The 25,442-nt window shown below is 40.2% G+C and overlaps 1 protein-coding gene across 2 annotated transcripts; it reads left to right on the forward strand.

Moving 5' to 3' along the window:
- The first annotated feature begins 254 nt into the window (after positions 1–254).
- Positions 255–24,578, forward strand: lingo1a (leucine rich repeat and Ig domain containing 1a). 2 transcript variants are annotated; one of them, XM_026312171.1, is made up of 3 exons: positions 255–697; positions 2,218–2,301; positions 22,390–24,578. In XM_026312171.1, the coding sequence occupies exon 3, from the start codon at positions 22,402–22,404 to the stop codon at positions 24,247–24,249; it is 1,848 nt and encodes a 615-aa protein (XP_026167956.1). In that variant the 5' UTR covers positions 255–697; positions 2,218–2,301; positions 22,390–22,401; the 3' UTR covers positions 24,250–24,578. The 2 variants fall into 2 exon arrangements, with proteins under 2 accessions (XP_026167956.1, XP_026167957.1); XM_026312172.1 differs by lacking the exon at positions 2,218–2,301.
- Positions 24,579–25,442: the final 864 nt, after the last annotated feature.

Raw genomic sequence — 25,442 nt, forward strand, 5'->3', positions numbered from 1 at the left:
TGTACGCGCTAAGTGAACGATGAGATATACGGAGACAAATCTAGATAAGGCTGATTAACAAAACGCGCAGTCTAAATTAATGAACAGACCGCATGCATACGTTGACCAAACCCAGCAGATCCCATAGTTTCACCACACACACACACACACACACACACACACACACACCGGAGTAGGACACCGGGCAGAGTGCGTTCCGCCGATCATCTCCGTCCCTCCCTCCAGCAAGCGGATTGCCTGTGCTATTGACGACAGCCAGTCACACAGAGCCGTGAGTGTGGGGCTGTGGAGACACTGCATTAAGGAGCTGCGCGCTTGCACCGAGAAGGCTGCGTGGGAGTTGTTCTCTCTCAGCCTGCCATTTGCATTCCTTCTCGATTCTCTACATTCATCCTCGGACGAGTTCGGGTGCGCTAGGAGTCCCAGGACCGAGAGGGGATCGCGCTGTGTGTGTGTTCGTGTGGTGTTGCCTATTTTAACTACAGCCCTCGTCGTTGAACCGCGGTTTTGCCATAGTGGTGAAACTGACGGGAAGTCTGACAGAAACGTCTGGCTGTTCTTCCACCCTCATTTTTGAAACCTGTCTTTCAAGGCGATGGACTTGAGATAGTGCGTCTCAGTTTGAGTGCTGGTGACTGGGAGTTGCCGTAGGGGAGAAATGCGAAAGGATGCTTGGAAGCAGTGAAGGCTACAGCAGGTGAGTATCTCAATCTCAGTACGGAAACAAAAGAGGAGTTCTCTTTTACGCACATACATTTTCTGCTTTTCTCACTGTTCCTGCTCATGTCGATGCAGTTTTATGTGGGAAGAGACTAAGATTAGGCTACAGAGCAGTGGATACCCATAATGCTGCTAAACCCTGGTCTCACAGGAATACTTTGGGAAATATCTCTCAAATATAGGAGAATACAGCCTTTCCTGAAACTCCTCGGTGCTCGTTCCAGTGACAGAGCAGCTAAAATATTCCCGCAGAGCCTGCGATTATTAGGGCAGAATCAGTTAGGACAGAGAAAACAAACGGGGACTTGTGTGGTTAGGCGCGTCCTCTGCAGGTAGAAATGCACCTAATCCTCGCAGATTCAAATTGAATTGATAGATTTCTTATCGGTGCACATTTCGGCTCAATAATCTTCTTTCACTGACCATTTTTCTGTGTGTGCGTGTGTGAGCGTGTCTGGGCGGACGAAGGCTTAAACCATTAATCAAATTTAATTGTCCCGCGAATGTGTGTGTGCGTGTGTGTGTGTGTGTGTGTGTGTGGAGGGAGGTGAATTGCAAAATGTTATCTCAATCTACCCTTTATTTGACCACATCCAGGCTCTGCTGAGATAACATTTCTCACCGTGTCCAAGTGTGAGCTAATAGGTAATAGGTAGTCGTGATCGTCCCCATCGCCGTGTTTATTTATCTGCAGAGATGACTATCTGTTAAATGGGCAGCGGATAAAGGCAAAGCTTCAAGGCTTCTGCTGCAATCGACTCGTGCATTTTATTGATCCCCAGAAATGATTTGGAGATGTTCGTTTTCATCCAGACAACAGTCAGGGCATCTGTATATAGGTTAGCTTGCACAGGATGAAACTTGTGTGCTGATGGTGCCACACACAGTCTGTTGTTTGTTATTCAAGGAAGCATTTGCAGAGAAAAAAAAAATTAAAAAAATTAATAGTGGCCCCTTAATTTGTTTTTGCTCTATATTTTCTAGCACTTCTTTTTATAATGACACACCAAAACGGTTGCAGCAGAGTATCAGACGCCTGTGTGATGCAGTGCCTGCGGACATTCATAAAGTGCTGTAGCTCTATTGGATATAAATAGCCGGAGGGAGCGGACAGCCAGATAGAACAGGAGCAGCCTCCCGTAGCTTGAGCAGCAGCAGCCGCAGCCCAGCATCTCCGGCTTTATCTGGGTGCACAATCTAATGACACATAGCTGATAGACTTTGAGATATCCCACAGATACAGGAGTGAGGGTGTGGCACAGAGGGCTTCATGGTTGCATTACAGCCCATCCTGGAGTCTCTGCTCCTTATCAAAAATACCTTTTGTTCTTATCCTGCTCTTGGTCTGTGAAGTGTGTTTGTGGCACTCTGCTGTGACATTCGGGTGACCTTATACCTTATCACACTACATGTAGCCTATTTATTCCCTCACTGTGTCACTGCATCTTTGTAGGTGTGTTTAATTTCACTTACAGGCTTAAAATTCTGTTTTGACAGGTTTTACTGATGATCTTTTTGATGGTTGGAATGCTCCTGACTCAACCGTGGATGCCTCGCAACAGCTAAGAGGCTGCTGAAGTAGTATGTGATCCGCTTTGTCCACACTCCCTGGCTGCCTTCATTAAACAGATGTGCATCTGCCGACCTTGGCTATCTCTGAGTCTTCAATAGGATTCAGCTCTTTGCCCTAGACATAGCAAAGTCCCGGCCCACCCACATCCAACCTCTCCTCCTCCCCCTGCCCCCTCTCCTACTAATGTTGCTGTCGTTAGACCATATTGAATTACAATATATATCAGGGTTTGCAATAAGCTAAATCTTTACATATTTGTCTTTTGTAGTACAGTATCAGATGTCATAAACCATCATTTTGGTTAAGTATGGGTACTTCTTGGCATGTTTGTAATTTAATAATACATAGGAATAGCTCATGGAATAGCAAACTAATAAGACCAGAAGAAGTGCATGTGGAGCAGCTAAAGCATTCATGAAAGAATTCAGCCTCACTATAGATTTGTCAGCAGACCAGAGCAGAGGAGCAGTCGCGACAGAGTGGGTGGTGATGGCGTGGTCCATGATGCTAATGCACAATCACTGATCACAGGCTTGCCTTCTCATAACAACTAAATGACCAATAGTGTTAGTGAGCGGGATAAAGCTAGTTTATGACGTGTTAACATGTCTCTTGGAGACACTCATCCTGGGTGTAAAGCTAACACCTACTGCACTGACAAGGTGTTTATTAGCTCCCAGTTGTGAGGCCACAATGCCTACATAATGCTGCGATGACACAGTGCTGAGTTCTCACCCGGGATGGCAATTATGTTGTTTTTATAAGACCAGGCTGCCATTTCAACTGATTCGCCACTGCCTTGATACATCGATGCCCGAGGCTGGATGGCATGTTTATAAAAGGCCTGCAGGAGGATCATAGTATCTGTTTGATGGGAGGAGGAGGGAGGCTCATGTTCAGAAGTCACTGTTGTCCTTGGTGGATGTCGTTTGAACTAGATATCCAGGAAAAGCAGCTGCAAGTGCTGTCTAAAAGTCATTAGTATTTTTTCATCTTTCTTTCCCAAATCAAGCAGTGCAGTTCCTTTGAGCATATGCCCAAACCGAAAACCACCATGTGATCATATACTGTAGCAGCTGTTTGTCATGCATGTGACATGTCACAGCACAGATGTGTTGCATTGTGCCCAAAAAATGTGAGACTTTGTCCTTAGTGGAACAAAACACATGTGCTAGATGTGTTATTCATTTATTGCTCTCACAGGAGCACAGCTTAATCATTTATAGGCCTCCTGGTGACCAAAATCAAAAAGCCCATGCTCTCAGTTTCTAACATATTACGCTGCTTTAACAAAGCTCTGTTGAATATCTGTTAAATACACATTTGGGCATGCAACCCATGTGTTGCCCTCCACTTTACCTTTATCAGAGTGATAGTCTTTCACTGTATCATTTCTGAAATCAGATTTGTAGAATTGTGATTGCTTTGCCCTTAATCCTGTGATGTTGAACACATTAACATAATTATTGTATACACTAATCCAGAATTTTTACAAAATTGGTAACCTTGTATTATATCATCTGTGATACTGGTCAGAAACTATTAAATGTCACATTTATCTTATACAAATATACACTGGTCCCTTCTGGTTAAGGCCATGTAATGTAATGGCAGGGCTATAGAACATATCCATACCCTACTTCGGCTTTATTTTAAATAGCTGTATGATTGGTCTTCTGGGCCTTATTCTTATCAAAAGTATCAATACAAAGAGAAGAACAAGAAATATATGAAAGTACAAATTATTATTATAACCATTTGAATTAATGCTCTATGTGAATTTTCATTGCACAGTAGAGCCTATTTAGAGACATGTCTGAAGCATGCCTGACATTAGCCTGTAGGGTCTGTTCACCTTTAAAACATTCATGTTTGAAAAGTGCAGCTAATTTTCATCTGCTTCACAGTGTGAATGTCTTTAGGGAATTTTTGCAAAGGTGTCTTGAAAGAGCAATTTCACCTTTTTTGCCTGTGCCAAAACTTGAGATGTCCACAAAGAAAGGCTGGATTCCCATGTTTTCAAATGGCAACAGCCAACTAAAATGGATTCTTGGTTAGTGTTAGTGTTCTTTATCTCCACGTCTTAACCCTCTTTATTTTATTTTAGTAATGCTTGAACATTGGCAGCATTTAGATGATTCGCTTACCTTCAGTTTTCAATAATATTATATTCCAAGCCATTTACATTAAACAGATGAAAGCTGATCATCTGTGTCAGCCTTATAAACTCAAAAACTAGTTGGAGTCCCTTGGAGGAGGATCATTATAAAAGGTGTTGACGGTAGACAAGGTTATGGGTCAAAGGTTGTGGAGGTGGGATTGTGCTTACTAAGGTTCCTCTCCAACCCCCTGGACAGGACATTTGTATTCTCTGCATAGGGACCTATTAGTGCTTATGTTGGCACCCTTGTTGCCAGGCAGACTTAAACATAGACACCCATCTTGTAGATGATTGTGTCAATGGCAGATGTCACTTTGTGAAGGTGCGTGTAGTCTTTAAAGTACAATACAGTTGATGGGCTCAGACTGTGTATTCAAGTAACAACTCGTTAGAAGTTCCGGAGATAAGCTAAAGTGCCTTTCAGATTCTTTTCTATACCACTGATAGGTATATGCAATATGCATATTGATAACTGTAATTTATATTAGGGTATATACAGTGATGATTATACAGCAAGTGTAAAATCACATGAATACTGAAGGACCAAATATAATGATTTTTAGCTGTGAAACCCATATCCATTGTTATTTACACTGCCTTCCGTTTCCATCCGTACACAGTGAATATTATTGTCCCATTTGACATTTGCACATGCATTTATAACTAGTCTGAATAAATTGTTTTGCAGTGGTGATGGTTGGTATTGTTTGGCAAAATTACAATACGTTGCTTCTATTCTGAAAGCATCTATTCAGACAGAGCTATTCAATAGCGACTGGAAACACAGTAGTAGGACAACAGCAGCTCCACTTACACAGACATACTTGAATGAAGCGTATGATATTTTCCATAAGTGGGAACAAGATTTGTGTTTGTGCCCCACCTCCATGATGTAATAGCTGTTAAAATACCCCGTTGAGTTTCAGAGTTCAATGTTGAGGTACAGTACTAGTACTCTCAACTCTCTCTCCTCTGTCTAGTATGCTGACTGAAGTCCTAGGTCTACTTAGAAATTAAGTTGTCATTTACACAGAGCTTGCTACAGGCCTCCTCAGATTTCAAAAGTCAAAGTTGCAGTAGTTTTAAACATATCTCTTTCTGAGATGTACCTCAGAGTTGAGCAAAGCCATTTTTATACTTCAGCATTACTGCATGTATGAGCGGCCGTCGCATTGCTGTATTTATACCTCTGCAACATTAATGCAAATGTGTTGTTTGAACCTGCCTTCTACTGCCCAATAGGAAGTTGGATGTACAGTGTCAATCAGTGAAGAGGAATGTGTTGAGGGTCATCCTGACTGTAACCATCAATGACATATGCGTACCCATAAACCCCTTTGCTGCATAGGTATGTGTTGACACCTATGCATATTGATTGATTGATGATTATTATTATAAAACTGTGTACATACTCCACATCTGTATATATGCTTGCACCAGACACCAAGACAAATTCCTAGTACTGTAAAGTGTTCTTTGCTGTCCCGGGCAATAAAACTGATTCTGGTTCTGAACTGTTGACTGACATGCAGACCAACAGGTTGTTACTCTCCTTTAGATTGAGCTAATTCATTTAAAAAAAGTCTCAGAACTTTTTTGTTGCTGTTGCTATTTTGCACACTCAAAAAGTGCCATTAACAGCCACTAATCCCATTAGAATTCATTAAGAACATTGTCACCACTGTTCAAATCCTGCCATAGTACAGAGAGCCTACCCTTTATGATGCCACCATTAAAGCACCCTCTGATAGTTCACATTTTAATGTGCTTCAAGCCTGTTATACCCTCCTTTCATCAAATCAGTATACTGTAGCTGCTTTTTATCCATTGACTGTCTGCTCCCATTCATCATGTGAGTCAAGACAACAGGAGCATTGCTTTGAGCTATAAAGGGCCAGAAGTTTTAGTTCTCTAAAAGCTCACTTTCTCTAGTTAACTTCCCTCTCTCTCTCTGTCTGTCTTTCTCCCTCCCTCACTCTGGCTTTCCACTTGCACTCAACACAGACAGAGAAAGAGAAAGTAATGATAGAACATTGTAACAAAGCACTGCTAATACTGTCAATGGAGGAGAGCAAAAGTGCAGGGTGGAAACAAGGGGTCAGATTTCAGGTTATCGACTGGGGCAGGTGGCATGTTGAGATGTTAGTGTTGCTAGACATGGAGAAGCAGCAATAATCTCACCAGAGTTAGACCTCAAACAGAGCTAGCTCACATCCTGTAGAACTGCTAGAACTTATGCTGTTTAACTGAATGTATTTGCATCCACAATGATAATCATATTATAATCAGCATAATCTGCTTTTGAATTTCAGTGTCACATTCTGTTTATATTCAGGGATAAGTCTACCTCTTGGAAATACCTGATTATAAGAGCTGGGAAGTGCCATTTATCTGGCATATTCTAGCGTGCAAATATCATCTCCTGTCTATTTTTATATGTGACAAACCAGACAGGAGCTGTTAACATTTTGTCAAGGGCATTCCTGTCTAATTCTCCCATTTATAGTTATTTTAATTATTGCATCTATTTTTTTTTCAAGCATAATTTGTTCCAAAAATAATGACAAATCCCCATCACAATTCCAGAGCCAAAATAATGTGTCAGAATTGTTTATTTAGTCTGACCAGCAGCCAAAAATCCGAAGTGTTCAATTTATAACATGAAAACAAGCAACTTTCTAGATTTGTGAAGCCATAGCCAGTCTATTTATACATCTATCTATCTATCTATCTATCTATCTATCTATCTATCTATATATATATTTATATGGTGTATAGTGTAAAGATACTACATATTTTGCTGAATTGTAATGATTCAACTAAACAATTAGCCATTTCAGCACTGCCTTGCATCCGCCATGACTGAATATGGGCATAATTTTTTAATAATGTAGTTGTTTGATGAAGTACACAACTTTATGGGCCAAGTCAAAATGTGTTGACTGGTTTGTTTTTTTGTGTATTATTAATTATTTCTTTTGTTAACATGCTGCTTTGCAGCCAGGATAATTTGACATGTTTATGCTCACCAATAACCTGCAATCCTGTGCCCATTTTATTTCAGCATTCTTTACTTGGGAGGTGTTAAGCTGGGAGGCATAATATACTGTAGCTAAATGGCACTCTTTGAGTTATAGCATACAGCAGTTACACCATTTTTGAAAGTATTTTGCAGGGACATTTTTCGTAATATTAGATAAAAGACAGAGGTGAGGGAATATGAAGAATGATATGTAACAATGATTCCTGGCCAGACTCAAACCAGGGGCTTTGGGATTAACAGCATTTTAACGCTTGGGCCACTAGGGCTCAAATGTTTGTGTTACATCTAATAGTATGCCGGAGTGCTGTGGTTGTGATGGGATAGAATACAGGGACATTAACAAGATGAGAAAAGACAAGTTACAAATAGGAAATCGATGTATGCCGCACATAAATGTACATTTTGGTTTCCTTGTAATTTTTTTAATCTAAGCAAAGCACAGCTCTGACTTTCTGAATTTGATAAGTTCAGTTGCTTATTACCAACTCTGGATAGACATATTTTGACTTCAGCCATTGCTAGCCCCCCAGAGGAGGGATGAGTGAGGGGGATGACTGAGTGAAGTTTAACTGGTGAAATGGTGGTGGTGGTAGCATGCGGGTGGATGGGGAGGGTGAGACTGATGAAAGAGGCAGGCAGCGATCAAAGGCGAGAAAATGAAATGGCATTTGACCTTGTTGGACACTGGTGAGTGACGTCCTGCCACAGAAGTGCAAAGTAGTTGGAAACCTGTGGGAATTGTGAGGGGAGAGAGATCAGGTTTGCAGAGCACTCAGCAAGAGGATGGTCCAGGCAATTTATATCATAACTATTGATTTAGCAAGGGACTGGGCAAAGTTATTACTATAAAAAAATCTGTCAATCAAGTATATATATATCTCAAATATATACTGTATTATACATGTGTGTATATATAGATACACATATAGTCTCACTTTGATTTAATTCTTGCGTATGATGCGAAATCATGGGCTCAGTAAATTGGTGATGCTTGGCTTACTCTCTTAAAAGAAGCCTCAGGAGTAAGCTCCCTCCATAATATAATACCTCCTCACACTGGTCCTGAACCTGTGGCATATATGTAAATAAATAATAAATAAATAATGCAGCTCTTTTCATTTCCTTGCTCTTGCTACTGCCATGTTGGCAAGGACTAAAATGGTGATACAGAAAATATGTAGTGTCTTCTTCATTTACTGGCCCATCACCCTCAGATGCTAGGGCTAAGGCAAATACTGGTTTCCAACCATTTTCTTGATGTGAATTTTGCCATCACTGTTGAATATTGTACTGTAAATAACACGTCATGGTTATAATGTCCTAAATAGGTCTGAGTGAAATGCAGTGGTAATTTTTATCTTTAAATGTTTTTTTAAACCATTTTTGCATTTTATTCTTACACCAACCAGATAAATAATTAAGAATGTGTTTAATCGTGCAGACTGCACAAATATACTTTTTTTTTTTAGTCTGAGAGCAATCCAGACAGAATTTTCAGCAGAGTTAACAGTCTTTCAGCACTGCCAGGGTATGTCTCCTCTGTAAATGTCATACAAGTCACATCACAACAGGGCTAACATGACAGGACTACAAAGATGAAATTCTCTAATATGTGTCCAAAAGCATATCATCTGCCTGTAAGCATGCTTCAACAAAGACTCCTTCCTTATGAGGAAACAAAGGAAAAAGCCAGTCATTGTCATTAATTTAAGACATGAGGGACAGAACTGATCTCATTTTTTAGCTCTGCAGAATAAGATTGAATATACTTTGATATGAGTTGCATTCAGAATCTAATTAGGTTTTTCAATGTGTGAGATATGAATCCACATGTACTAAATGACCTCATCAAATGTGCCATTTTAAATGTTTTAGTTTTCAAAGCTGAAAGTTCTAAATGCATTTTCCTATATCTTTTTTAACGGCGCACAAGTGTTGACAAGGGATTTGCAGCATCTTTGCCAACCCTAAAGCCATCTGGTATGACTACACAGGGTGACCTTGTCATTGATCCACGTGTAGCATGTGAAATACCTAGATTGTCTTTCTAAAAGTGAGATTCTGTTCCATCTAGTACCCCCAGGATTAGCAGAGCTAGTGAGATGTGATTCTCTTCTTTTCACTATCTTTTTGACCTCGTCTCTTACTACAGGGAACCAAACATGGGGAATGGGAGGGTACAAGGACAGCTTAGACAAGTAATTTTGCCTTTAATTGCTCAAACCTCCCATGAGTGCTATTGCTTAAGTACTCTAAAAACTGTTGTTGTTTTCTTCCACATAATCTTTGATTATATGAAGGTCAGCATTTTTCTCTAAGCTTCTTATGAGAGAATTTGGAGCAGGTGGATTGCTCAGAGAGATGAGACAATGCTTCCCTTCTGGAGTTGAGAGTGAGAGTGAACTGCCCCCTTTTTTCCTCTATTGCAGTTACTTTGCTGTCTCCCATCTCAGCCAGCTTATATACAGGGGTTCTTTTTTTACTCTGCTTAGTCCTAATTTCCCAGTCTGTATCAATAGCGTCATTTTGTGAAGCTTTATCTGCCTAATTAAGGCTTCATCTTTCTGGCGATCTCTCAGAGGACATGGATTAAGCTCCCCTATCTCTGCACTGGAGCCATGGTGGGGCCATTCAGGTCTGCTTTACTCTATACAGACTGGGGAAGGAATAAAGCATTTACATGTTAACTTTGCTTTGGTGAAATGACACTTAGAAAAGAAGAAAAATATGAACATTGGATGTTGGATGTCAGAATCAAATGGTTTATTGATGAGCTGTCGTATAGGTTTTGGAAGAATCCATTCACTTTGGGCAAACATCTCACTCCTGCACCTTCAAATTGCCCAGCATTGTTTATGCTTTTTGATTAAATTGGGCCTTATGTGCAATTAACTACAGTGTGTAGCAAATCCTATTTTACCTAAACACTATAAATTATTTTCACAGCCGTATGTTGTCCAATCTGTTTTATCAGCAGAAACCCATTTGAATCAGTAGCTGGCAGCCCATGGCCTTTGGACAATTCATTTACAGTCAGTTTGGATGACTCAACAGGCACCATTTTGTTTGCATATATAATCAGGCCATTCGTTTTAGTTGTAGTAGGTATTGTGAGTTATTATTTTCCAGCGCAAGAAGGTTAATGTATGAATTTCAAATGTCTTGTCCTGGTTTTAGTCATATTTGAAAGTCAACAGATGAAAGCCTGGGTCAACACTTAGAAAACCCTCACCGTCTGAACAGAGGGTGAACAGGAAGACCTCAGTGACACTCGAGACCTGTCACAAATTGTCTGAGAGGTTAAATTTTCCTTTTGACTTTTCTGAGATTTTCTGTGAAGAAGAAACACCTCCCATTTTATAATGGTGCAGAAACTCAATCTGCGTCAGAGCTTTGGTTCGCTCAAGTGCAGCTCTTATAATGCACCTCTGGTTTTTGATAAAGCACTTATGAGACACTGTTTTTGTCTGAGCCCGTGCCATAGGAGGAGATAAATCCTAAATGAGTACACTGAAGTGGTGTTGCCCAGGCACTTTTAAACAAGACTGTACATTTGAGTCATGAATCAAGAAATGTGGGGAAGAAAGCAAATGTTTTTTTTTAATGTATTGTTTCAAGATTAAATTGTGTACTGAATCTTGTACTTTGTCACCTTGCAGCATGTGTGGTTACACTGGCTCTTATTTTATATCCATGAAATACTGTCCTAGCTGTCTCTGAACTAGGGTCACCTTCATAGATGTCCTACAAAAACAAGCATTTGAAAGAACTATGCCATTTCAAAAATGAGAAAATGGTTAAGGCAATGAAATAGGGGTTGGTTATTTTCTTTTCTTTTTTCTTATTTAATTTTTTGATATGTGGTGAAAACATGAAAATGTAGAATGTGAAATGGTACAAACAAACAGGAAGAAGGCCTTGGGAGACAGATAGCATGATTGTTGCTGTAATCTCTTCAATGCTAAATTCTCACTTGAATAGGAATGGGTGTTGCAAATCATTCTTAGACATTCTTTGATGTGAAGTAAAGTTAAACATTAATTTTCTCAATCATAAAGTAAAATAAAAAATCTTGACATTGCTAGTTAGTTTCATTATGATGGTTACTGTCAGTCGAACTATTTAAAGAAAAGAAAAAAAGAAAATTAGATGCAGAAGAGATATCCCCAGAGACAGCAGGGCATATTGATTTTGTCCAATATATGTTTTCAAAACTGAGAAAGATTTATGCTTAGAGGAGCAACTTAAATTGTCAATTGTCAGTGTCGTCTGGTGGATGAACCACGTAACACTAACACATTTACCACAAATATAATGGAGTTTACCATTACGGCACTGAAATTTGTTAAGCCCATATTTATGACAACACTAACATGTCTGGGATATGCTTAAAATAGCTATGATTTAGAGGTTAAAGGAATAGTTCAGGATTTTTGGTGGCAAGTCGGTGTTAAAACAATATTGAAGTATCTTCACGTATGTGAGAATAGGTCTTAGTCCTAATCAGTTTTAGTCTATACTGTATTTATTTGCTCACATTGACCCTAATTGTTTCCACTACGCTGAAACAAAGAGGGACAAACTACAAATTTTTCATTCTGTGCAAAAACTCACTGCGAAGTTTGTCTGAGGCTCAAATGCAGCTTCTGTTGTCCCACCAGGCTAATTTAAGCTGGTACTTATTCTCACATACATAAAGATACCTCAGTGTTGTTTTAACAACAACTTGTAAGTTGGAGTAATATTACGGCAAAGATATGTAGTGAGTGGGACATTTTACAGTTGAAACATAAAGTTGTAAGCACTGTTCTTTCCTTCTTTTGCTTAACTATACACTGATACACTGCATCTACAACCAGCTATTATTAACTGTTATATTGACCCAGCCAGTTTAACAGTTGGGGTCGAATGCAAAGTATTAGTGTTACCTAGTGTTACAACTGGCATCATAGAATATATTAACCTTTGTTTTTTTGCAGTTTTGCATTCTGTCTTTTCTGTCCTCCATCCAATGTACAGTGGGCTGGGATCAGCAAACTATGCATCAGGTGACACTATCTTTATTTATCCTTTTCAACAAACAAGCATTTCTTGGTACTGGTAAATCTTTCCAGTATGTAATTCTTGACACACAGTGGTTCAGGCTGAAAACAACTGCACTGTTAGAGCACCCTCTTTGGCCAATGTTTTGTCTGCAGTCTACTCTGTTTTCTGCTACAGCATGCCTTGTAGCAGTATCCTCCAGTGTCTGATCCCAGTGTATTAGTGTGGCATTTTCTGAATCGGGGTCACCTCTCTATCAACTAATTACAGCTCATTTCCCTGCAAAGGTTTCACTATCAGCTGCAGGGCCAGCGAAGCATAGGGGACATTTTCTTTGCCAGGCTGGGAGAAAAGCCTGTAGATGCCAGTCACAATTAAAGTCAGTATGGCCTTGAGCGCACTGCCCATCACAGCTCCTAGCAGATAAACATATAGCCTAAATTATTCATTATGAAATGAAGGAAGGCTTCCATGTTGACTCTCTTAATTGACGAACCAGTGTAGCCCGTGGTGTATTCACAGCTATTAAAGCTACATCCTGTATAGCGGTTGTTTCACAAACAAGCACATGAGCTCACTCAAATATAAACACCCACCACCCCACACACATATGAGAAAAATGTATTCACTCACAAATTAACTAAGTAGAGTAATATGTTCATACCCCAATACGCCCCCCCCTCCACAACACATTCCTTTATCCTGCTTCCACCCTTGAATTAATTTGGAGAGATGTTCAGTAGGGTTCTTATGCAGAACTTTACAGTTTTAACATTTTCACCTTGCAAAAAATGATTTCTACCCCATAGCACTACTTGAGGACTGCTTTGATTTGCATAAGTACTGTTATTCTTAAATTAAATCTGACACTATGTCTCAAAAAGGCTTATGTGCAATAGAAGAGGTAAGGGCTTGATTTAGCTGCATAATATTAACTCATCACTCATGAATGATTAATTACGAGCAAAAATGTGGATTATTTAAATAAGTTTGGATGCACTGGTGGGATATGTGAGTAAGTTGGACTTTGTTTTTTTTTTTTTTTCAATTGTTCATATGTTGTTTAGCCTTGTGTGCTAAACTGAAATTCCTTAAATTGTCTTTGCTGCAATACACTACATGCGGTATAGATTTTAATGTTTATCTATTCAGGTCAGTTTCAGCAAGATATAATGTTCTTTTACAGGAATCACAGTTGCTGCCCAGTAAAACCACAGTCTGACCTTCTAGCCACTGAGCAGCTTCAGTGTAGCAACTGGCGTTAGGGCCATGCTTGAAGCTCACACTGGTGTTGATTTATTCCTGCCAGTCCAAAATATATTATAAAACATTTATTGTAAGCAAAACAACAAATAGTCACACAAGTGAAAGATTCAGGTGGATAACTAAATGTCATTTTAAAATATAGTTTTGGTTTAATTTCTTGCAGATGCTTTTTGATGAAAATTGGATTTCAAATTGTGCAGAGAAGCTGCCTCATGTAGGTGAAGGTGAAGAAATGATTAGATGATTACATAAGTAAATGTTTTCATAGCTGCTCAACAAACAGGCAGTGGGGGAACCTGCTGATTTGCCAAAGCACTTTTGCTTTTGTGCACAATGCCCTGAAAATTCATTATAATGATAATGGTAAGAAAGGAAAAGGTTTCTTAATTTTGAATGAAAAGATAAAAGAAAATTTTAGTTCACAAAAGACAAATGTGGAACTAAAGTGCAAGTTATCTAAATTGTTATCTAAATGTGGGCTTTTTCTACTGATTGCATCTTTTTGTTAGTATTATCAAAGCAATTTTGAAGAATGAAGAATTTAGGACTAAGTTTTAATAGATTTAAAACTACTGCAGGGACTATTTTGGTACTAAAGATGTAAAGCAGAACTACAATGCCATGAACAACTAATTGGAAATTTCATTTAATGAGCTCAAGTTTACTAGTTTACTATGTTGAGCAAATTAATTTGATTTGAAAATATCAAACAAGATCAAACAAACAAGTGTTAAATATGTGCACAAATTATGTATGTTCAAGCCCAGCCATACAGTAAGAGCATGAAAAACACTGCAGTATAATAGTCAGTTAATTATCAAACATTGTTAATATGTAGTAATGATCCATAAGGAAAATGCACGTAGGTCTGCAAATTATTTTCATGATTGACTAATCTATTTACTATTGTGTCTTTTAGTTCTGTCTCATTGGTGTGCAGCCCTCTGGGCTACTGCTATGGGTCATATCCCCTCTTCGTGCAAGCGCACTGAAGAGAAATTCACCCGTCGCCCAAACCGAGTGTCCACACGTCCGCAGCTCCCATATATAAGACGGTGGTTCCCTTTCTTTTCTTAAGCCTAAGCACTGACAACAAGATCTTCAATCGTCATGACTTCGGCAGACTGCGGCGTCACCAGAATCTACGGCGAGTGTGGTACCGGCTACATCTTCGGGGACAATCTGCACCCCCCGCTGTGTGGGCTGCATGGGAGCGGAACACGCTAGCAGAGCCCTCACTCCAAGGCCGAACTGCGCGTTCTGCAAGCAGCTGCCCCTTAAGGCACTCCACCAGACAGCGGACTTTTTCTTTCTTGCCGCCGAAGAGTGCTGGCAGACCGAGGATAGGGCTCGTCCCTCTGCTCTCCGCTCCCATGGTTTTCCCTTTCTTGGCGTCAGGGCTCGATTGGTGATGCGCCTTCTGGGGATGATGGCAGCGGCTCATCTGGTGCCGCTCGGCCTATACGAGGCTGTTTCAGCGCTGGTTTATCTGACTGAGGCTTGACCCAGTACGTTACCAGCGACGCATACTATCCTTCCCCCCGTCAGTGGGCCCGGATCTGTTTTACTGGAAAAAACCCCGCGCTCTGACGTAGGGGGTTCCCCTGGGCTTTCCATCGAATCACGTGTCTAATATAAAACATATGCTGTGACTATTTCCTCATACCATGAGGGGTTCGGCCACAGATCAGTGTTTAGTCACCTGCTCACAAAGCGCACCAATGAGACAAAACGTTGGTTACGTATCGTAACCCAAGATTCTGTGAATTGGGCGCAGCCCTCTGGGCTGTGGGCCCCACTGGTCCCCTGAGTTGGCTGAAGAAAAGACCGGTTCGTTTTCTTAGGGAAGAGCTCGCCCGAAAAACCGCCTTACATATGGGGAGCTGCCGACGTGCGGGCATTCGGTCCGGGCGAGGGGTGCCCACCGTAGGTGGGCGTAAATGAATTTCTCTTCACGAAGAGGGGATATGACCCATAGCGATAGCCCAGAGGGCTGCGCCCAATTCACAGAATCTTGGGTTACGATACGTAACCAACGTTGATCGCTTAGTCTGTTAAATGTCGCAACACATTTAGAGAACTAGAGAGAAACAGAACAGCTAATACTTCAATTACAATCTAGTTTAAGCTACTCTGAAATGCTGTTTGATTAAATCATTTTCTTTGTTTAATTGTTGAGTGTAATTGTTGTGCAGTTTGGATTTATTAATTGATTAATCATATAGTCACTGCAGCAACAGATGTTAAAAAAGGTTGTAGTTCTGGTGCTTGCATTGGTTTTCTCCGGGTACTCTGGTTTCCTTCCACAGTCCAAAACCATGGATGTCAGGTTGATTGGTGACTCTAAATTGCCCATAGGAGTGAGTGTGACCCCATGACCCTAATTAGGAATGAGCTGTTATATATAATGGATGGATGGAAGAACTACTAACTTAAAGAAAAGCATATTTGACCCATTGCAGGAAACAGACTCTCTCAAAGAACCTCCTGGGGTTTTATTCTTGCTGGCCTTTCAATCTTCCAAACTAGAACATGCCAAGTTTATTCCACATTGTAAAATATTCATCTATTATCAGCATCCTGCATAAAATTTAAATCCCTGTGACCTGCACAAGGTGCTGTTCTACAGCACATTTATTGCCATGGCTGCGGTGTTTTCAGTTTTGCAGCGAGTGGTGCTTTGAAGCAGTGAAGGTTGGCATCTCCTGTAGTGTTTGGAGAGCAATCCATGTGTAACCATGTGGCCCCATAACATAATCCCTTCACATCTTGAAGACTCTGTCAGCAAGTTGTCCCCAACCCAAAAGATCAGGCCTCAGAGTAGGGTGGAACAGCATTATAGGACAAACCAATATACAGACAAACAGAAATTCTATAACATTATCTGTATGTGTATGTGTGTGAGAGTCAGAAGCAGCCCTCCCACCTGTAAATCATTTTCTCTCAGCCTTAGGGGAAAAAAAGAAACTGCCATTCCAGCAGTTCTCTCTAGGGGAGCTCGAGCTTTCACAGTCTAACTGTTCTGCTTAGTTACATTCTGCTCCCAAACATCCCAGATGTACCCCAGCTGCTATAATAAATACATCAGATTTTAACCCTCTTGGTACATAGTTCAGGTGTGGCTGGACTAAGTCTTATAACCTTCTCCTTATATTCCTTCAGACTATATAATATACCTGTAGGCGCATCAGCAGTTTGTTTTTTAAAGTTGGTACATTCGTTATGTACTGTTCTTTGTGTTTAGTAATAAGTAGCAAATATGATATCATAATAATGTGCTAAAATAGCAACAAGCACCCAAGAAAGATAGACAAAAATAAACAAACAACTAATTCGCTATAACTGGGTTCTCTTTCCAAGTTTTCTTCTGCTCCTCCAGAGTCATTAAAGCTACTGTAAATTAGTATTGTATTGTTAGATTAATATCAGTCTAATCTGACTGATTAGGCAATGATACCTGATTTTGTGTCACTCTTGTAAATACAACTTATGGCAGTGTCTTTATTTTTTGGATGCTGTGAAGAACGTACGTGCTCACTAATGAGTGCTGATCAGAGTCCTTCCAAAATCCTGGATCCACTTTCACTGACATTCTAGGCTTTTCTTCTTTGAAAATAGATCTCCTTCAGAACGAAAAATTAATGGCAAGACCTTGAACAGAGCTTGCAAGATGAGGCTAATGAGCTTAATAATGATGGAACATCACATAAAGACACACACTTACTCTCAAATACAGAACACTAAACTCCATTTGTTAAATAAATAAATAAAACTAGCTCAAATTAGGAGCTTGAGTGAACTTTGGTTTAATGAAGCATAACTTTCAGAGTTTCAACAACCACAATCATTAAACCACTGATCTCTTTGCAAACTGACATCCATTTGGAAATTGTAGTTTTGCTGTTATTAGGAATGTATTTGTCTTATTTAAAAACACATGTGGGCAGCAAACATGTCTATTAAAAGGAATGCTATCTACTTTATTAAAAAACATACTAAAACAAATACAACACAAGCACTGAAAACAAATCACTGAGCAATAACAATAATTCACTGCTTTACCAACCAGTAATGTCAGAGAAATGGGTCAGCAGCTTGACATATTTAATAGCTCAAGAACTGAAAAATAGATGGAATTTTTTTGTTTGATTTGGTTTTTTTGTTTTGGTTATTTTTTTGTTCCAGCAGAACTAAAACCGAATGAAGTGTTGCATCCCTATAATAGACTGCAGTAATTCCCTAAAGATTGCTGGAGTGAATTCATCTTAATTTATTTTCCAATTGTGCATAAAGAAAATTGACTGGTATTGCTTTCCTAGTCATTCTGATCTTTTCTCATAAAATCTCTGCGTAGCATGTTAATGTATTAGTAAGAAGAGCACCTGCACAAGAATAGTAAATGACCCATTTCAGAGGTGAAGTTAAGAGGGAACATGCAGACAGATTTTATAGCAGTCAGAGTTTCATCAGGACAACAGCTGGGCACTGTTGGAATTCTGCACCTTGTTGCACTGACCAGCTTCTTCGCCTGGATTAGGGCTTTGCTGTCCATCTGTCGGGCGTCAGCTTACATTTAAGCCCTGCCATTTCACAGGCCTAACTCCAGCCAGCAATCCCACCAGGCAGCACAGCTTCTCAATGATACAAGGATAACCTTTTTCCCAAAATTCATCCAGGCATTATTGCAGTGTGAAAGTGAGAAGCTAAAGGTCAGACAATCCTGGTTAAGATGGATTTAGTCAAAGTGTGGCTGTCAATATAAATGTTCTGTGTAATAACTCAGAGCTGTTACTTTTTGTAGAAAACAAAAACCAAAAAGCATGTTGAGACGAGGGTTTAACTGATGTTTATTTATAATCTCAGCACTTGTTTTCAGGCTACTGTTTTTTTTCATGCATTCACTATTTAAATGATGACATTTCAAATGAGGAAACATAAAGCTAAAATGGTGTAGAATAAAAATTAATAGCAAAAAGGGCGTTTGACCACATACTATTTTGATAAATCTATGTAAAGTGGATGTTTGTTTATAGGGAGGGGCATTACTGCAATTTTTTCTACAGTAGACACCATCAAGGTCATGCAACTAGTACAGTAAATAAAATCCTGTCCATTCAGGATCAGCCTGGCAGGTGACTAAGCAGTTTGCAGAGGTATGGGCTTTAAAGGCTTTTAACACTTTGTGCTTCAGATAACGTCAGCATCATCACAGGGATTTCCCAGAAGCTTACAGGTATTTAACCGTGGTATTTAACAGGGCTCAGGAGTAATGTATTGTGACAGGTAAACTAAAGCTTTGGGTGATACCCCCCTCCCAATGTGTTCTGAGAAAATTCAGGTGAAAGCTAACTTAAATCTTCATGTGGCACATATTTCTTAATGCATGACTTAATGCCAGCAGTTTGGACAAGAAGTAATGTAACAGTGAGACTAATTATTCCATGTATAGATGTTTTTTGCAAAAAGCTTCAATATCTTATTTGTTATCCATGTGATTATAATATTACATCCACTGATGAGTTTGCTATTCAACATGTCAACATCTTCAGGATCCCAGTGGATGCTTTCATAAGCAGGCATTAATCTCACCAGTTGTTGAATTAGTTATTACTGAGTTGTTACTAGTCTTGGACCAGTGGGTCTCCATTTATTGAGCACCACTATCTTACTTCTCCTCGCCCACACTCATTTACTTTAGAAGCATGCCCCCTCTCATTTCACCTCAATTAATGTAATTATGGGAAGCTCAGTATAGTGTGGATTGGAATGAGGAAGTGCATTCAGACTTCATGCCTGTGAGGTAATGATAACAGCAGATCATTAACAAAAACATGAAAATATTTACCTATGGATGGTATTCTTCACCTTGATGCGTCCCTGTCTGCTCGTTTCCATGGACAATGCTGCTGAAGCCGTGTGCAGTGAATGTCAGAGCTGCTCTGTCATGAAAAAATGGGAACACATTTTAAAGGAATCACTGTAAAGGCTTTAGTGACATTGTCTTATTGTCATCAGACATTTTAAAAATATTATGATGAGTAATTAAACACACTGTTATTTAGTGAGGACATTGACCGTGTGTAGATTGTGTATTTTATTACATTTATTGCTTTTCATTTTAATTTATTGTATCTGGTCTTTATGGACACTGAATTCAGTGTGTCAGAAATGAATTTAAATTGAACTGAAGCTGATTGCAAGGATTCATTAAAATGCCTGACTGGGGCCTATAACCTGCTGAAGTTGCAGCCATGGAGCTTTACCAACAAGGGATTATGATTTGATCATTTTGCTGATTGGGCTTCGGTGTCAGTGATAATAGAGTTGGACATAATAGCAGCTCATTGACTGATATCCAATATGTGATAGCCACACAACAGAGGACAGCAAATGGAAATTAGCTTGTGATAGGGCCACTCCGCCTTCTTGGGTGTCTTACAAAGCCCTGACCACTCAATCTCCCAGAGCTCAACTCTGACTTGATCAATGTGGGTGAAGGAATATGAATGATTAAGTAAGGCAGGGGCAGGCAAGGCAATGCATGGAGCACAGCAGACTCTGGAGCTAGTATCTGATCAAGGGCACACCATCATCTGTGCCTGTTGTGAAATCCCTTGGTTTCAATTGATTACAGATGGTATCATCAAATCCCCAATCTGAACTTTGCCCTTAAAGGGAATAAAATGAAACTGGGTGAAGTAAATCTAACCCATAAACCCCCCATTTGATTAGTCTTATGTCCAGCTGTCTATTGGCCCCAAGGGAAATAGTTTAGTGCTAAGCACAATGATACTAACATGTCAACCCATAATTAACTGTCTCCAGTATCACAGATTTTTTTTTGCCTTCCCTACAGTCTCAATCTGCCACATGTAATATGTTGTATGAAATCTGGTAAATCACAGTCCTTCAGTGAATAAGGAAGAGGTACCATGTGACCAGTTAGCAGTCAACTTGCAAGGGAAATTAAAGCAACAGATGAAACTGTATACCGCTGGCAAAATTATATGTATTGTGACAACAGTCATGACAGGAGACCCCTAGAGACATGTCTTATATGAGTGTGAATTAGATGTGAAGGTTTTGTTAAAGTGTATGTTTTTTTATTGTGCATTTATATGACAGTGAATTACAATCCAAGCCCATGTGTTTGAATGCTGGAAGTAATGTCTCTTAAGATATGAAATGTTTAATTTAAATATAAATCATTACTCCTCAATTAATTCATCAAAGGCATTTTCCTATACACTATAATGTTGGTTCATGTTGTTTGCATGTGACTAGAAATTTTAGTATGATCAAATCGATTGTTAATTGCATTTTTACTGAAAGAAGTTGATGCACAGATGGCATTGAAATTAAATATGGTTTGTTTTTGCTCTTAAACCGTATATTTATCTCTCTGTATCCAATTCCGTGGTGGTGTATGGCCTATATTTTATTGTAAAAGATTGTGTGAGCCAAGTGACAGCCACAACACATACATCACACTTGCTACCATCCATCTTTGATTGCGTCCTCCTGCTACTGCAGCTTCACCCCCCACCCCTTACACACACACACACACACACACACGCACACACACACGCGCACACACACGCGCACACACACACAGGCTGGAAGTAGGAAGAAAAGTATGGGGATGAAAAAGACTTCATGGTACCAGAATAAACCACAGATGTGCCCAAAATATGTGTCTATGACACAGCATGAATTGTATTACCATCTGAAAAAAATGCTGTTAATTCACCTTGAAGCTATGCCCCTTTACTTCATACAAGGGCAATAGCACAGACTGATTGATCGTCTGCAAGGTGCACAGTAGAAATGGCGCTCAGCATTCCACAGCGGACACAATGAGGGTGCAGTGCAAGATGTATGTAGATTACTAGAATAATTTGGCCTTTGATTTCTTTTTTTTTTTTTTAGATAGAATACTAATACTAGTACTTCCTCTTCTATATCACAAATAGGTCTGATATAATAGTGTGTATTCATAGCAGCTACTTGCATTGGAAGTACTTTTTGAAGCTTAGCAGAAAAGTGATAGATGCAGAATTCAAATCTGTCAGCACTCTCAAATATGCAAGCATATGCCTTATTCCTTGTAACCACCCACCTCTATTCATCTTGTGTCTGTGGCATGAATTTTGCAGCAGGATTCATATTCTCTGTTTTGTTACCAATTGCACCATATGAGGCTGGTATCCTTTTAGTATGTGACTGTTAAAATAACCAGCTGGTAAAGACACACCAACCAAAGGAAAGTGGTTTAGTCCATGTTCATACTGCTGTCCTCCACTTCCACCATGTGGCATGATATTGTTGAATTTAGCAGAAAAAAGAGACACTTGAATATCAGCCCATAGCTCAGTGATATGAAATCATGCCATTTTTCCTGTTGTTCATGTTTGAGCAGATGTATTTTAATGTCCTGCAATCTACAATGAATTTCCCTCTTATCTAAAAAAGTACAAAGCTAACACAATTTCGCTGCATGGTGGCCACTCAAATAATCAGTGTGACAATGAACTGTTTTAACCTTCTATCTAAATGTCGTTCCATGTCTCTGTGTCTCCCCAGGTAACCGTTAAGATGGCGGCCAGGGAAGCAACTGGGCACAGCTACCTGGTAGCTTGCTGGCAGCCCATTCTAATCCTAATGCTGGGCACTGTGCTGTCTGGCTCCACCACAGGCTGTCCATCCCGCTGTGAGTGCAATGTTCAAGAGCGCTCTGTGATGTGTCACCGCAAAAAGCTCCTGTCAGTCCCTGAGGGCATTCCTGCAGAAACAAGACTTCTGGACCTCAGCAAGAACCGCATTAGAACCATCAACCCAGATGAATTTGCCGGCTTTCCCAACCTCGAACACCTGGAGCTCAGTGAAAACACAATCTCCACTATCGAACCTGGAGCGTTCAACAACCTTTACGGTTTGCGGACACTGGGGCTGCGTAGCAACAAGCTTAAGCTGATCCAGCTTGGTGTCTTCACAGGCCTGAGCAATTTGACACAGCTGGACATAAGTGAGAACAAGATTGTCATTCTGCTGGACTACATGTTCCAGGATTTGTACAACCTCCGGTCTTTAGAGGTGGGTGATAATGACCTGGTTTTCATCTCCCACCGAGCTTTTCATGGCCTAAGTAGTCTTGAACATCTGAGTCTTGAGAAGTGCAACTTGTCCTCTGTGCCAACAGAGGCTTTTACCCACCTCCACAGTTTGATCACACTTAGGCTTCGCCATCTCAATATCAATGTCATACGGGATTACTCTTTTAAAAGGCTCTATCGGCTGAAGGTGTTGGAAATAGCCAATTGGCCATATTTGGATACGATGACCCCAAATTGCTTATATGGATTAAATCTCACCTCTCTGACCATTGCAAATGCCAACCTGACCACAATTCCCTATGTAGCCCTGAGGCACTTAGTTTATTTGCGATTTCTTAATCTTTCATATAACCCCATTCATACCATTGAAGGGAATAAGCTCCATGATCTTCTGCGTCTGCAGGAATTTCACCTGGTAGGAGGCAGACTGGCAATGATTGAGCCCTACTCTTTCCGTGGTCTAAACTACCTGAAGATTCTAAATGTGTCTGGGAATGCTCTTACCACTTTAGAGGAGTCTGCTTTTCATTCAGTTGGCAACCTGGAAACTCTTGCTTTGTATGATAACCCCCTAGCCTGTGACTGCCGACTGTTATGGGTTTTCCGCCGACGCTGGAGACTGAACTTCAATAGGCAGCAGCCTACCTGTGCCTCTCCCGAGTTTGTCCAAGGCAAAGAATTCAAAGACTTCCCGGATGTTCTGCAGCCTAACTATTTCACGTGTCGCAAGTCTAGGATTAGTGATCACAAACCCCAGCAGAAATTTGTTGACGAAGGAGCCATTGTTCATTTTGCATGCCAGGCAGATGGAGATCCTGCACCAGTGATAATGTGGCTATCCCCACAGAAAAAGTTTATCACCACCAAGACGATTGGAAGGCTCTCCGTGTTGCCAGATGGTACCCTTGAGGTGCGCTATGCCCAGATTCAAGACAATGGCACATATGTGTGTATAGCTAGCAATGCAGGTGGAAACGACACCTCTCTTGCTCACCTGCACATTCATAGCTATTCACCTGATTGGCCACACCAGCCCAACAAGACTTTTGCCTTCATCTCCAACCAGCCCACAGAAACTGGTGCTAATGGTACAAGAGACAATGTCCCTTTCCCGTTTGATATAAAGACACTGATCATTGCAACCACAATGGGTTTCATCTCTTTTCTCGGTGTTGTCTTGTTTTGCCTGGTACTGCTCTTCCTTTGGAGCAGAGGTAAAGGTAACACGAAGCACAACATTGAGATTGAGTATGTGCCACGAAAATCAGACGCTGGCATGAGCAGCAGCACAGTGGATGCGCCCCGCAAGTTTAACATGAAAATGATTTAACGGAGCTGTGGAATTTATTAATTTTGAACTTAAAAATAAGACACATGGAAGAAGACATTTTCTTTCCTCTCTTACAAACCTGTGGATCCTGGTCTGTTAACAATATGTTTTTTCCTGACTGAAGGACTAAAGAAGAGGACAGTTCCTGACATTCACAAATGGTTGGGAATGTAAGGACACCCAAATGTTAAAGGGCAGTGGTGGTGTATACAAGGCCTGTGGGGGCAATTAATTGATCAGTCAGATTTCTCAAAAGCAGTTGATATTCCTGTGGATTTATACTGGGAAAATATGTTTAAAAAAAAAAAAAAACAGAAACACTTAAAACAGCCAGAATGCAAGGGGCAGATCATATTTGGACCATTGCTGTTTATCGTCTGTGTTTTTTATTTTGTGTTTATTTTTTATTTCCAGGGTTATAGGTCAAGTTATAAATGAGATTTGTATGGGTTGATGAGCACATTTATACAGCATTGATGCATTTTAAATACATCATCATTACAATACATCCATTCATTTTCTACTGCTTATCCTTCCAGGGTCCTGGGGAGGCTAAAGCCAATCCCAGCTGACACTGGGGGTGAGGCAGGGCACACTCTAGACAGAACACCAGTCCATCACAGCACCGACATCAAACTCACACCTACAGGCAATTTACATAATTACCAATTAGCCTCACCCCAAACTGCATGTCTTTGGACTATGGGAAGAAACCAGAGTACCTTGACAAAACCCATGCAGGTATGGGGAAGACATTCATAATCCACACAGAATGGGATCCAAACCCTGGAACCTTCTTGCTGTGAGGCAACAGTGCTAACCACCGCACCACTGTGCTGCCTCATTACAGTACGTCAGTGTTAAAATTTGTGAATGCTATGTGCTACATATGCTCTTTTTTGTTTCCTACACTGATGATTGTTCTGTGATCCATCAAATGTATATCTGTGTCACAATACCTGATAACTTTGCTGAAAGAGTATGCCCCAGGAATTAACAGACGTACATAACACAGTATGGCACAATGATAAACACAAAATTTAATTTGAATGTCAGAACAGCTAATTCTTAGCCATCATTGTGACCAAGTAGGTGCAGTGAATGGTACTGTCAAACAGTTTACACTGGTCATTATGTGGCCTGAAAAACTGAATGATATTGAAAAACAAGTGCTTTGAAAATTCAGTGGTATA

Source organism: Mastacembelus armatus, chromosome 6 (genome assembly GCF_900324485.2).
Source record: "Mastacembelus armatus chromosome 6, fMasArm1.2, whole genome shotgun sequence".
In the NCBI taxonomy this organism is placed as follows: domain Eukaryota; kingdom Metazoa; phylum Chordata; class Actinopteri; order Synbranchiformes; family Mastacembelidae; genus Mastacembelus; species Mastacembelus armatus.

What these genes read in the sequence shown, in the direction of transcription:
- lingo1a (XM_026312171.1), top strand. Translation starts at nt 22,402, where the DNA reads ATGGCGGCCAGGGAAGCAACTGGGCACAGCTACCTGGTAGCTTGCTGG.